Source organism: Schistocerca nitens, chromosome 11 (assembly GCF_023898315.1).
Source record: "Schistocerca nitens isolate TAMUIC-IGC-003100 chromosome 11, iqSchNite1.1, whole genome shotgun sequence".
NCBI classification, from domain to species: Eukaryota; Metazoa; Arthropoda; class Insecta; order Orthoptera; family Acrididae; genus Schistocerca; species Schistocerca nitens.
In genome coordinates this window covers 63844675-63858135 of record NC_064624.1, presented here as the reverse complement: position 1 = coordinate 63858135, position 13461 = coordinate 63844675, and the positions used below count along the sequence as shown (strand labels likewise).

Genomic DNA, 13461 nt, shown 5'->3' with positions numbered 1-13461 from the left:
CCTTCCCTGAATATTGGTATGACCTGTGCAAGTTTCCAGTCTTTGCGTACGGATCTTTCGTCGAGTGAACTAATGCATCAGCATATTCTGAAAGAAACCTAATTGGTATACAGTCTGGACTAGGAGACTTGCTTTTATTAAGTGATTTAAGTTGCTTCACTACTCTGGGGATATTTACTTCTACGTTACTCATGTTGGCAGCTGTACTTGATTCGTATTCTGGAATATTTACTTCTTCTTTTGTGAAGGGGTTTCGGAAGGCCGTGTTTAGTAACCCTGCATTGGCAGCAGTGTCTTCGATAGTGTCACCATTGTTATCTCGCATAGAAGGCATTGATTGTTTCTTGCCGCTAACATACTTCACATATGACCAGAATCTCTTTGGATTTTCTCCCATGTTTCGAGACAAAGTTTCGTTGTGGAAACTGTTATAAGCGTCTCGCATTAAAGTCCGCGCAAAATTTCGAGCTTCCGTAAAAGATCGCCAATATTGGGAATTATGCGTCTGTTTAAATTTGGCACGTTTGTTTCGTTGTTTCTGCAAAAATTTTCTAACTCGTTTTGTGTACCAAGGAGGATCAGCTCCGTCGTTTGTAAATTTATTTGGAATAAATCTCTCAACTGCTGCCAATACTACACTCCTGGAAATTGAAATAAGAACACCGTGAATTCATTGTCCCAGGAAGGGGAAACTTTATTGACACATTCCTGGGGTCAGATACATCACATGATCACACTGACAGAACCACAGGCACATAGACACAGGCAACAGAGCATGCACAATGTCGGCACTAGTACAGTGTATATCCACCTTTCGCAGCAATGCAGGCTGCTATTCTCCCATGGAGACGATCGTAGAGATGCTGGATGTAGTCCTGCGGAACGGCTTGCCATGCCATTTCCACCTGGCGCCTCAGTTGGACCAGCGTTCGTGCTGGACGTGCAGACCGCGTGAGACGATGCTTCATCCAGTCCCAAACATGCTCAATGGGGGACAGATCCGGAGATCTTGCTGGCCAGGGTAGTTGACTTACACCTTCTAGAGCACGTTGGGTGGCACGGGATACATGCGGACGTGCATTGTCCTGTTGGAACAGCAAGTTCCCTTGCCGGTCTAGGAATGGTAGAACGATGGGTTCGATGACGGTTTTGGATGTACCGTGCACTATTCAGTGTCCCCTCGACGATCACCAGTGGTGTACGGCCAGTGTAGGAGATCGCTCCCCACACCATGATGCCGGGTGTTGGCCCTGTGTGCCTCGGTCGTATGCAGTCCTGATTGTGGCGCTCACCTGCACGGCGCCAAACACGCATACGACCATCATTGGCACCAAGGCATAAGCGACTCTCATCGCTGAAGACGACACGTCTCCATTCGTCCCTCCATTCACGCCTGTCGCGACACCACTGGAGGCGGGCTGCACGATGTTGGGGCGTGAGCGGAAGACGGCCTAACGGTGTGCGGGACCGTAGCCCAGCTTCATGGAGACGGTTGCGAATGGTCCTCGCCGATACCCCAGGAGCAACAGTGTCCCTAATTTGCTGGGAAGTGGCGGTGCGGTCCCCTACGGCACTGCGTAGGATCCTACGGTCTTGGCGTGCATCCGTGCGTCGCTGCGGTCCGGTCCCAGGTCGACGGGCACGTGCACCTTCCGCCGACCACTGGCGACAACATCGATGTACTGTGGAGACCTCACGCCCCACGTGTTGAGCAATTCGGTGGTACGTCCACCCGGCCTCCCGCATGCCCACTATACGCCCTCGCTCAAAGTCCGTCAACTGCACATACGGTTCACGTCCACGCATGCAACGGCAAACTGGCTGACACTGACGGCGGCGGTGCACAAATGCTGCGCAGCTAGCGCCATTCGACGGCCAACACCGCGGTTCCTGGTGTGTCCGCTGTGCCGTGCGTGTGATCATTGCTTGTACAGCCCTCTCGCAGTGTCCGGAGCAAGTATGGTGGGTCTGACACACCGGTGTCAATGCGTTCTTTTTTTCATTTCCAGGAGTGTATTTCTTTGAATTCAAGCCACATCTGCTCTGCTCTTATATTATTAATTAGGAATGAGTGGAGGGTGTCTATTAGGAAGGCGTCAAGTGAATTTTTGTCTGATATTTTGAATAGGTATATTTTTCGTTTATTTTTTGAGGATTTGGGGATTACAATATTCAGTCTAGCTATGACAAACCTGCGTTCACTAATCCTTGTAACGGTTTTGATGCTCGTTATTAACTCAGGATTATTTGTTGCTAAGAGGTCAAGTGTATTTTCAAAACCGTTTACTATTCGCGTGGGCTCATGAACTAATTGCTCGAAATAATTTTCAGAGAATGCGTTTAGCACAATTTCGGATGATATTTTATGCGTACCTCCGAAATTAAACATGTATTTTCGCCAACATATCGAGTGTAAATTAAAGTCACCACCAACTATAATCGTGTCGTGGTTGCAAAGATGGACCTCGCCATGGACGTCGTGAGTGAAGCTGCGCACAGTTTGAATCGTAACACGACGTCCTGTGGCTGCACGTAGAGCATTATTCAACATGGTGGCGTTGCCGTCAGGGTTCCTCCGAGCCATAGTCTGTAGGTAGCGGTCACCCATTGCAGTAGTAGCCCTTGGGCGGCCTGAGCGAGGCATGTCATCGACAGTTCCTGTCTCTCTGTATCTCCTCCGTGTCCGAGCATCTCCGGGACGCCTGGACACTTCCCTTGTTGAGCGCCCTTCCTGGCACAAAGGGACAATGCGGACGCGATCGAACCGCGGTGTTTACCGTCTAGGCACGGTTGAACTACATAGAACACGAGCCGTGTACCTCCTTCCAGGTGGAATGACCGGAACTGATCGGCTGTCGGACCCCTTCCGTCTAATAGGCGCTGCTAATGCATGGTTGCTTACATTTTTGGGCGAGTTTAGTGACATCTCTGAACAGTCAAAGGGACTGTCTGTGATACAATATCCATAGGCAATGTCTCTGTCTTCAGGAGTTCTGGGAACTGGGGTGATTTGATGTGTGTAAATGAATACGTAAATATGGAGCTCTAAAACCGGCGATATATTTGCAATGTGAAGCAGATACTTTTATGAGCCGATAGGTTGATATTTTATCAGTCTGTTTATCGAATATCTATATGTTGATGCTTTTTAAATATCGATATATCTGATACTCGATACCTTTAAAAATATCTACAGGCCTATCAGAAAGAGCGGATCGCTGTTTCTCGAGGAGAGGGACCAGAGACACGGGCTGTTCTGCGTCAAGTACGGCGCAGCAGTAGGTGGTGGTTGATGACTGGTTCGCTGCTCAGTCCCTACGACCAGCAGTTATTTTCCATTTAGTACTAATCATTTCTAAAAGGCTCTCGACGTTAGTTATGTGTCCACAGGACTGCATGCATTCGTTCCTGGTGTGACGAAGGCTTACAAGCCCTACTGCACGTCATCCGTTAAATCACTCAGTCTTAAGGTCAGGTTCTCATTCAGGTTTTGCATTTTTTAAAACATATTTGCGTCAGGAATGTTGATATATGGTCCCGGAATTGCAGACTAAACGTAAGTAACGAAAACACTACTTTTATCAAATTTTGATTAAAATTGGCCAAAAGATAATATTTGGTCCGCCATAATGGATTATCCATTTTGAATTTTGAAAATCTATCTTCAGATTTGTGTTCAGCGACACCAAAAGTGTGTAATGACATATAGCTTTTACGCAAATTCGGCCAATAATTAATATAAAAGTTCTCCCTAAACTTTAATCATGGTCTCTTCAATTTTTGTGGTCCTGTCCTCCTCAGTTGCGCGTAATACTACGGTATATAGATAATTTTCACTTATGGACCGTCTGACAGCAACTGAATAAAACACAATTTTAGTGCCATACGCGTTTCGCCTTTATTTTCTGCAAGGCATCATCAGTGGCCTGGAATATGTACATATGTTAGCTATTTTATTTACATTTTTGTCACTGTGCCTATAGGTTATAAACAGTTCTGGTGGTTGGTATTTCCTACTAAGTAGTAATGTTTTGAACTGTACTTACAGGTTGCGTAGACAGTTTCTTACATATTACGCTCCTGTTGCATTTTTGGTGTTATTCTTCTTCCTATGAGCGCCGATTTGCTGTTTTTTCCGCATTCCACAGCACTATGCACTGAACGCTTGATTTTATGCAATGTTTTGGTTTCTGTTGCCGACTGTCAAATGTTTTTGTCAAAGATCAAATATTACTGCCAAACTTATGAGTGTAACTATTGAAGTATCTGTGGTCTGTTCGTGTATGCATTTGTGCGTGCGTGCGTGTGCGTGTGTGTGTGTCTGTGTGTGTGTGTGAGTGTTTTTTGGTGTCGTATTAATTTAATTTAATTTTATTGTATTTATTTATTTATTTTTGTTTTTGTCCTGTGTATGTGTGTGTGTGTGTGTGTGTTTTGGAGTAATAAACAAAATAATTGTGAAATAAACATAGGACTGACAAGAGAACTAGTAAAAGAAGAAATAAAAGGCATAATAAAACAAACACAGCAGACACACAATAAGAACAACCAAACAGAAGCAGCTACTATGAAAAGGTTAAAACAAAAGTTAACAAACAACAACGTATTAATAACAAGAGCAGACAAGGGAAATGTAACAGTACTCATGGATAAAGAGCAATACATCACGAAAACCAAGGAATACATAAACACCAACGCAATACATAAACTGAAGTCAGATCCAACTACACGATTCCAGGCAAATGTGAAACGAACACTGAAAAACAATGAACACACACTCACAGACAAACAGAAATACTACTTAACACAGAAAAACCCACAAGCACCAACACTCCGCAGTCAACCGAAAGTACATAAAGACGGAATGCCAATGAGACCTGTTATCAACTTCAAGAAAGCCCCAACATACCGCATAGCCAAACACCTCCAAAAGTTAGTTACAAAACACTATAAAGTAGAAAACAACAGAACAGTGATAAACACAGGAAACCTAATAGAAAACATACAGAACATACAGGTACCACACACAGCATCACTGATTTCATTCGATATTGAAAATATGTATACCTCCATCCCTATCACAGAAACAATAGAAATCATAGAACAAAATCTCTCATCCCACAGCAACCTCACCACAGACGCAATAAAAGAAATAACAGATATGCTCAGACTGACAACTGAACAAAACTACTTTCAGTTTGAGGAAGAATATTATCTACAAACTGATGGACTGCCCATGGGATCCCCAATATCAGGAACACTAGCAAACATTTTCATCAGTCACCTTGAAAATCAGATATTTGATAAGATAACCACAAATGAAAGTTTCAAAATCATATATTGGTACAGATACGTGGATGACATTATTTGTCTGGTAGACGAGCCAAGTGAAAAAATAGATGAACTCCATTCAGAAATAAACAAAGCTCATAAGAACATAAAATTCACACTTGAAAAAGAAAAAGAAAATCAAATAAATTTTCTTGACATTACAATTAAAAAAGAAAATGGAAAACATACATTTAACATCTTTAGAAAACCAACAGCCACGGACACAATAATACATTCCACATCCAACCACCCCCAAAGCCAGAAACTTGCAGCACTAAGACACATGTTACATAGATTAAACAGAATCCCACTCAGCAAGAGAAACTATGAACAAGAAATGAACACGATCATACAAATAGCTAGGAACAACGGGTATGACACACATGTGGTACACAGGCTCAATCAAAAAATAAAAACACAAATAAAAAACAAACACAACATTTCCACAATACAAAAGAACTCACAAGCTGAAAACTTACAAACACTCTCAACAAACACACACAATGACAACACCACACAGAAAAGAACCAGATGGTACACCATGACCTACACACATAAACTAACACACAGAGTTGCAAACATCCTAAAGAGACAGGGCTTCAAAATAGCATATAAGCCTGGGCAAACCCTTCAATCACACCTAAGCCAGCCAGCTACCAAAAGGGACAAATTCCAACAATCAGGAATATATAAACTTGAATGTCAAAGTTGTGATGCAGTATACATAGGCATGACATGCAGGAATTTTGAAACAAGATACAAAGAACATATCAGATGTTGGAAGTATGAAACAAACCATTCCACATTTGCAGAGCATTTAAAACACTACAACCATCATCCTACAAACATGGAACAAGAAATGAAAATAATGAGAATAAGCAACCATGACAAACATCTTATACAAATGCAAGAAAACTTCCACATCCAGAAAGCCATAGCAGAAAACAAACATGTGATAAATGAACAAACACACATCAACACAGGCTCCCTACTACACTTAATAAAGGAAATGTTAACATAATATATATATATATATATATATATATATATATATATATATATATATATCTCACCAAAATACAGACACACACACACACACACATACACATACACAGCTCCCCTCCAAAAAAATAAAAAAAAAATAAAAAAAAATCATGGCACCAAAATACAGACAGACACACACACACACAGCACAATATATATATATATATATATATATATATATATATATATATATATATATATATATATATATATATATATTACTCCAAAACACACACACACAGGACAAAAACTAAAATAAATAAATAAATACAATAAAATTAAATTAAATTAATACGACACCAAAAAACACTCACACACACACACAGACACACACACACGCACACGCACGCACGCACAAATGCATACACGAACAGACCACAGATACTTCAATAGTTACACTCATAAGTTTGGCAGTAATATTCGATCTTTGACAAAAACATTTGACAGTCGGCAACAGAAACCAAAACATTGCATAAAATCAAGCGTTCAGTGCATAGTGCTGTGGAATGCGGAAAAAACAGCAAATCGGCGCTCATAGGAAGAAGAATAACACCAAAAATGCAACAGGAGCGTAATATGTAAGAAACTGTCTACGCAACCTGTAAGTACAGTTCAAAACATTACTACTTAGTAGGAAATACCAACCACCAGAACTGTTTATAACCTATAGGCACAGTGACAAAAATGTAAATAAAATAGCTAACATATGTACATATTCCAGGCCACTGATGATGCCTTGCAGAAAATAAAGGCGAAACGCGTATGGCACTAAAATTGTGTTTTATTCAGTTGCTGTCAGACGGTCCATAAGTGAAAATTATCTATATACCGTAGTTTAATCATGGTTTTGCTCGAAAAACGATTTTTCAAAACTGCATGCAACATAAAATAAAAACGGTTCAACCTATTAGCTTCTAACTTTGACTCCCGAAAAGCAAACAGATTTCTTGGTAGCTTAGAATACATGGAATTTTTTAATAATAACTACTTTTTGTATAGCCATAAAGAGTCAAAATAAAACAAAAATCCAACTCAGATTTCGATTTATCATCATATCGTTAAATTTAAGGTTATTTCATTGTAGTTAGGTACAAGGTCCCATAAATTTAGTGTAGTATCTACTGACGTTATCCATTTTTGATTTGAGATAACTTCTAGAGGCTACACACTACTTCAAACTCGTAGGTTCTCGATCAGACCTCGATTATGGGCTCCATTTTCTTCTTTTTTGTATCGAAAATCTAAAATATAGTTGAACGTGTGTCTTTTCATTGTCTCAAAAAAATTTCAAAACTTTGCATATTTTTTGTTCATTTGAATGAGAACTTGGACGTAATTTCCAATGAAATATCGACTCTCATTCTGTGCAAATCAAGGACAACATCAAGACTGCGTGCCTTGTGACGCCATAGTAGTGTTGTATCTGTTGTGGAAGGGGCATCTGACTTTTTGCCGCTGTGGCTCTTGTGGGCGTGGGGTTGCTATTCTGTTATTCTGCGCAACGGATTAATCTGAGATGTACCCTTCACCCTGTGCCTACTGCAAGATGCAATTTACACCCCCACACTACTACAGAAGTCAGACAGACGCACCTAACGTTCCAAAGAGAAATGCCTGAAAAACTTTCAGCAATAAATATCTTCTGGAGTCGTCCGCTGTAAGTAAATGACACAAAAATTTACAAAATTTCTTACGTAACTAGTGGGATACTTGGGTATTGGAGTAGTACTAGTTAGTGTAAGAAAAACATGAAACTAACGAAAATTATTATTTATTTTGCAAAAATTCTGAGACATCACAATGGCACTTTTAGTTATGAACTGAACACGTTATTTCCTGGTTCTTTTCGGAATGTGAAGTTACCTCTTAAGGATAGGATTCGCTGATGAAATTTCTACACAAAGTTTAAGATTGTTATTGACTTGGCAGAATGGCTGAGAGCCGCACCTACTCAACTCCAATAATTATCCATTAGAATGTTGCTAGGTATGGTCGAGGCTGTCGCGTGTGAAATGCAGCTAAGTGTACTGTTGTGGAGGAAATATGAGGCTCGAAAGAGCTGTAGCGCACAATACCATTGGCTGCAATGACAGCTGTCTGCGCTGCTCGTTGCTAACAAATAAGATAACTCTCGTTCTATCTGGATTGACCTGCGTCAATCAAACTCTCCCTACGCCTTGATGAAGTCAAGGACTCCTATTCGCCCCCACTCTAACTATTGGTGTGGTACACCGGTCAGATAACTAGTCCACCGCGATGCCACTCAAAATTTGCTTGCAGGCGTTTAACTACGACCGTTCACACCGCACAATAAGTGTGGTGGCCAACACAGTGAACAATGCTTAATCGCAAGAACTCAATATAGAGTCACACTTTGATTCACTCTCGACAGAGATGCTGTCCCAGTGAAGTACTGAGGAGAGACTTGTTTCTCGCTCTTTCAGTACACGTACGAGCACACACGCTTTCGTTACATGTTCTCGCTCCAAGAGCGACAACAGAACGGCCCCTCTCCACGCCAGACGTGAAGGGGTATATCTATCAGCCTCTTCCATTACTCCTTCAGCTCAAGGCGTCAGAAATATCGTCTGCCAATCAGCATTGCTCTTCTAAAACGGGAGAATAACGTTTCGTTTAAGGCGACCAATCCGGAAATCTGTAGTATCGTTTGGCTTTTGCTGTCTCCCTGTGAAAATCTCTGAAACTGCGTGCTTTGTGTAAAGAATGCGTAGGCTGGGCGCTCCCACACAGTGTAGCGGAATTTGATTTAAGCCGAACACGGGGTCATCCTTTCACTCGGGCTAATGCTGTCTGCTCTACAGGCGGTCACCGGCCGACGTAGATGGGTTGGGACCGGCCTCCTGGCGTGCGGTTTTGCCTCTCTCGAACTAAAAGCTCCTGTGGCGTCGTGTCTGGAATGTAAGTGTGTACGCCAGCCTCGAGTATTTCAACCACGGTGCGCACCTGCGACTTATTAGTTATTTGCGTATAATTTACATGAATTCATACAAGATTGACTTTATCTTATCGAGTGTGGGTTCGAATGAAGCGTCTTGATGTGCAGAATGTGATTGATGAGAAGTTTCAGGATGTTCACTCATTGCTATGTTAACTATTAGAGTGTGAATTTCAACATCCTTTGTTATTTCCTTAACTTACATGTGTCAATATATGATGGCCAAAATTCAATAAGCGTCTCTAAGTTATGAAAGGAGCAGAAAAAAAAACAGGAAGAGACTGCTACATCTGATACTCAGTAAAGACCTCGACAAAGAATAATCCTACAAGTTGAAGTTTTGATTTAGTCACCAAACCTGTATTGTGTAGTTACATCGCTACCTCTGTTGGCAGGGCACCTACTACATGCATCGGTACTGGACACGACCGATCACCCTAAAAAAGTTCGTCGCCTTACCTTACGGGAAGTATAAATTGTACATGAAGGGTCTGAAGGATGGAAAAAGACAAGTTTGTGTGCAGCTTGTCATCGATATCTACGAAGTCGGATTTTTCCAAGGTAAGGATTTGATCTTTGAGTAACACATGATCACGAGTAATTGTTTCAGTAGAGTTATGAAATTCCACAACCGAGGGCTTCGCGGTCATTGAAGAGGGTGACGTAGCAGGTAAAAATCCTGTGGGTAGAAAAAGTTCCAGTCGTAATCATTTAGCCGAGAAGCAAAAAAGAGCTGGCTGTACACAGTGCCCTCCCGTCACTGCCACCGGCTAAAGCCAAGCCTGACTCGGCGTTGTCTCCTGGAGAGAGAGTTTCCTCCTTAAAGTTCGATGTAATACACAGCAGTCAGCTGCATTTATGTGACTGGTATACCTGATGATGTAAACAAATTTATGTTCGTACATTCCAAGCACATACAACATGACAACAAAAAACTTCACGTAATGGCAATGGGAAACAAGTACAATTCTTCTGGATTGTTGCAGAAAAAAGCGTAAAGAGCACGTGCAAATACACTAATTTGTTCTGAAGCGATATTGCAGTTTTCTGTTGGTTAAACCATAGTTTCGAATGAAACTGTGAGCCGGACCGAGACTCGAACTCGGACCTTTGCCTCTGGTGGGCAAGTGCTCTACCAACTGAGCTACCGGAGCACAACTCATGCACCGTACTCACAGCTTCAATTGTGCCAACATCTCGTCTCCTACCATCCAAATTTCACACACGTTCTCCTGCGAGCCGGCCGCTGTGGTCGAGCGGTTCTAGGCCCTTCAGTCCGGAACCACGCGGCTGCTGAGATCGCAGTTTCGAATCCTACCTCGGGTATGGATGTGTATGACGTCCTTATGTTAGTTAGGTTTATGTATTTCTAAGTCTATGGGACTGATGACCTCCCATAGTGCATAGAGCCATTTGAACCATTTTTTCTCCTGTGAACCATGCAAAACTAGCACTCCTTAAGAAATTATATTGCGGAGACATGGCATAGGCACAGCCTGGGGATTGTTTGCAGAAAGAAATTTTCACGCTGCAGAGGTGTCTGCTCTGACTAGCTCTACTGGCTAAGCTACCCAGGCACAGCTCACACCCCGTCGTCATAGCTTCAGTTTGGCCAGTATCTCGTCTCATACCTTCGAAAGTTCTATTGGAAACCATGCAGGAATAGCACTCCTGGAAGGAAAGTTAGCTGGCAGAACACTTGCCCGGGAAAGGCAAAGATCCCGAGTCTTGGTCTGGCATACAGTTTTAGTGTGCCAGGAAGATTCAGAGGAGCGCATATTCCACTGTAGAGTCAATACTTCATTCTGGAACCATCCACCTGTCTGTGACTAAGCCGCGTCTCCGCAATATCCTTTCTTCCAGGAGTGCTAGCTCTGCAAGGTTTGCAGGAGAGCTCCTGTGAAGTTTGGAACCTAGGAGACGAGTTAGTGGCAGAATTGAAGCTGTAAGGGCCGGTCGTAAATCGTGCTTCTTAGCTCGGTTGGTAGAGCAATTGCCCGCGATAGGCAAAGGTCCCGAGCTCTAATCTCAGTCTAGCAACATAGTTTTAATCTGCCAGAAAGTTTCATATCAAGTGCAGAGCACTTGTCCGCATAAGGCAAAGGTCCTTTGTTCGAATCTCCGTCTGGTACACAGTTTTAATCTGCCAGGAAGTTTCATATCAGCGCACACTCCGCTGCAGAGTGAATATTTCGTTCATAGTTTCCTATGTTTCCCATGAACCACAGACCTTGCCGTCGGTTTGGGTGGCTTGTCTGGCTTAACCGTACATAGCTGTACTGTGTGTATAACAACAATGGAGTGATGCCTGTCTAGAAGCCAGACAAACATACGGCTCCTGAAGAGCGGCGGCACCCTTTTCAGTCGTTGCAGGGGCATCGGTCTGGATGATTGACTCATCTGGCTAACCAAGGCGGCATTGCTGTCCTGGTACTGCAAGCAGCCTAAAGCAAGGGGAAACTGCAGCTGTAATTTGCCCGTGGGCATATAGCTCTACTCTATGGTTAAATGGTGATAGCTTCTTGTTGTGTAAAAATTTCTGGGGATGAAAGAATCTCCCATTCGGATCTCCATGCAGGAACTATTCCGAAGGATGTCATCACCAAAGAAAACAAATCTGGCGTTCTACGGATAGGATTCTGGAATGTTAAATGCCTTAATCGGGCAGGTAGGTTATTGGTTTTAAAAACGGATAGGTTGAAGTTCGATATATTTGGACTTAGCGAAGCTCGGTATCAAGAGGAACAGGGCTTCTGTCAGATGAATACAGGGTTATAAATACGAAGTCACAAATGGATAATGCAGGAGTGGGTGTAATAATGAATAAGAAAATAGGAATGCAGGTAATCTACGTGAAACAGCATACTGAACGCATTAACGTAGCCAAGACATGCACTAAATCCATACCTACAATAGTTGTACAAGTTTATATGCTAACTAGCTCTGTAGCTAATGGAGAGACGGAAGAAATGTATGATGAGATAAAAGAAATTATTCAGATAGTTAAAGGAAACGATAATTTAACTGTGATGGGAGACTGCAGTTTGATAGTAGGAAAAGGAAGGAAAGCAAAAATTGAATATCGACTCACGGAAATAAATGAAAGAGCAAGCCGTCTGGTCGAATTTTGCACAGAGGATATCATTGCTAACAGTGGAAATTTGTAGTAAGGTCTTATGGGACCAAACTGCTGAGGTCATCGGTCCCTAGGCTTACACACTACTTAATCTAACTACAACTAACCTACGCTAAGGACAACACACACCCATGCCCGAGGGAGAACTCGAATCTACGACGGGGGGAGCCGCGCGGACCGTGACAAGACGCCCAAGACCGCTCGGCTACCCCGCGCGGCCATCGTTAACACCTTGTTTGAGAATCATCAAAGTAGCTCGTATACATGGAAGACTCCTCGAGACACTGAAAGGTTTCAGATTGATTACATAATGGCAAGAAAGAGATTTCGGGTTCAAATGGTTCAAATGGCTCTGAGCACTATGGGACTTAACATCTGAGGTCATCAGTCCCATAGGACGTAGAACTACTTAAACCTAACTAAACTAAGGACATCACACACATTCACGTCCGAGGCAGGTTTTGAACCTGCGACCGTAGCAGTCGCGCGATTCCGGACTGAAGCGCCTAGAGCCGCTCGGCCACATCGGCCGGCAAAGGGATTTCGGAACCAGATGTTAAACTGTAAGACATTTACAGGGTTAGATTGGACTCTGACCACAATTTATTGGTAGCTAATTGTAAATTAAACCTGAAGAAACTGCAAAAAGGTAGGAAATTAAGGAGACGGAACATGGATAAGTTGAAAAAAGTAGAGGTTGCTGATAGTTTTAGAGGAAGCATTACGCAGCGATTGAGTAGAGCAAGGAAAATGAATATAGTAGAAGACAAATGGATAGCTATTAGAGATGAAATAGCGAAGGCAGCAGGGATCAAATAGGTCGAACGACAAGGCATAGTAGAGATATTGAATTCAGTTGATGAAAGAAGAAAATATAAAAATGCAGTAAATAAAGCAAGCGAATGGGAATACAAACGTCTCTCAAAATGAGTTTGACAGGAATGGCTAGAGGACAAATGTAGGAATGTTTCACTAGGGGAAAAATTGATTCCGC

General features: G+C 42.4%; 1 protein-coding gene across 1 annotated transcript in view; it reads left to right on the top strand.

Moving 5' to 3' along the window:
• Window positions 1–13461, top strand: part of LOC126213332 (uncharacterized) — a 116530-nt gene that overhangs the window by 77138 nt on the left and 25931 nt on the right. Inside the window, exon 4 of the mRNA XM_049941023.1 lies at window positions 9727–9892. Coding sequence (XP_049796980.1) covers window positions 9727–9892 — 166 coding nt within the window. The remainder of the gene's footprint in view (window positions 1–9726; window positions 9893–13461) is intronic.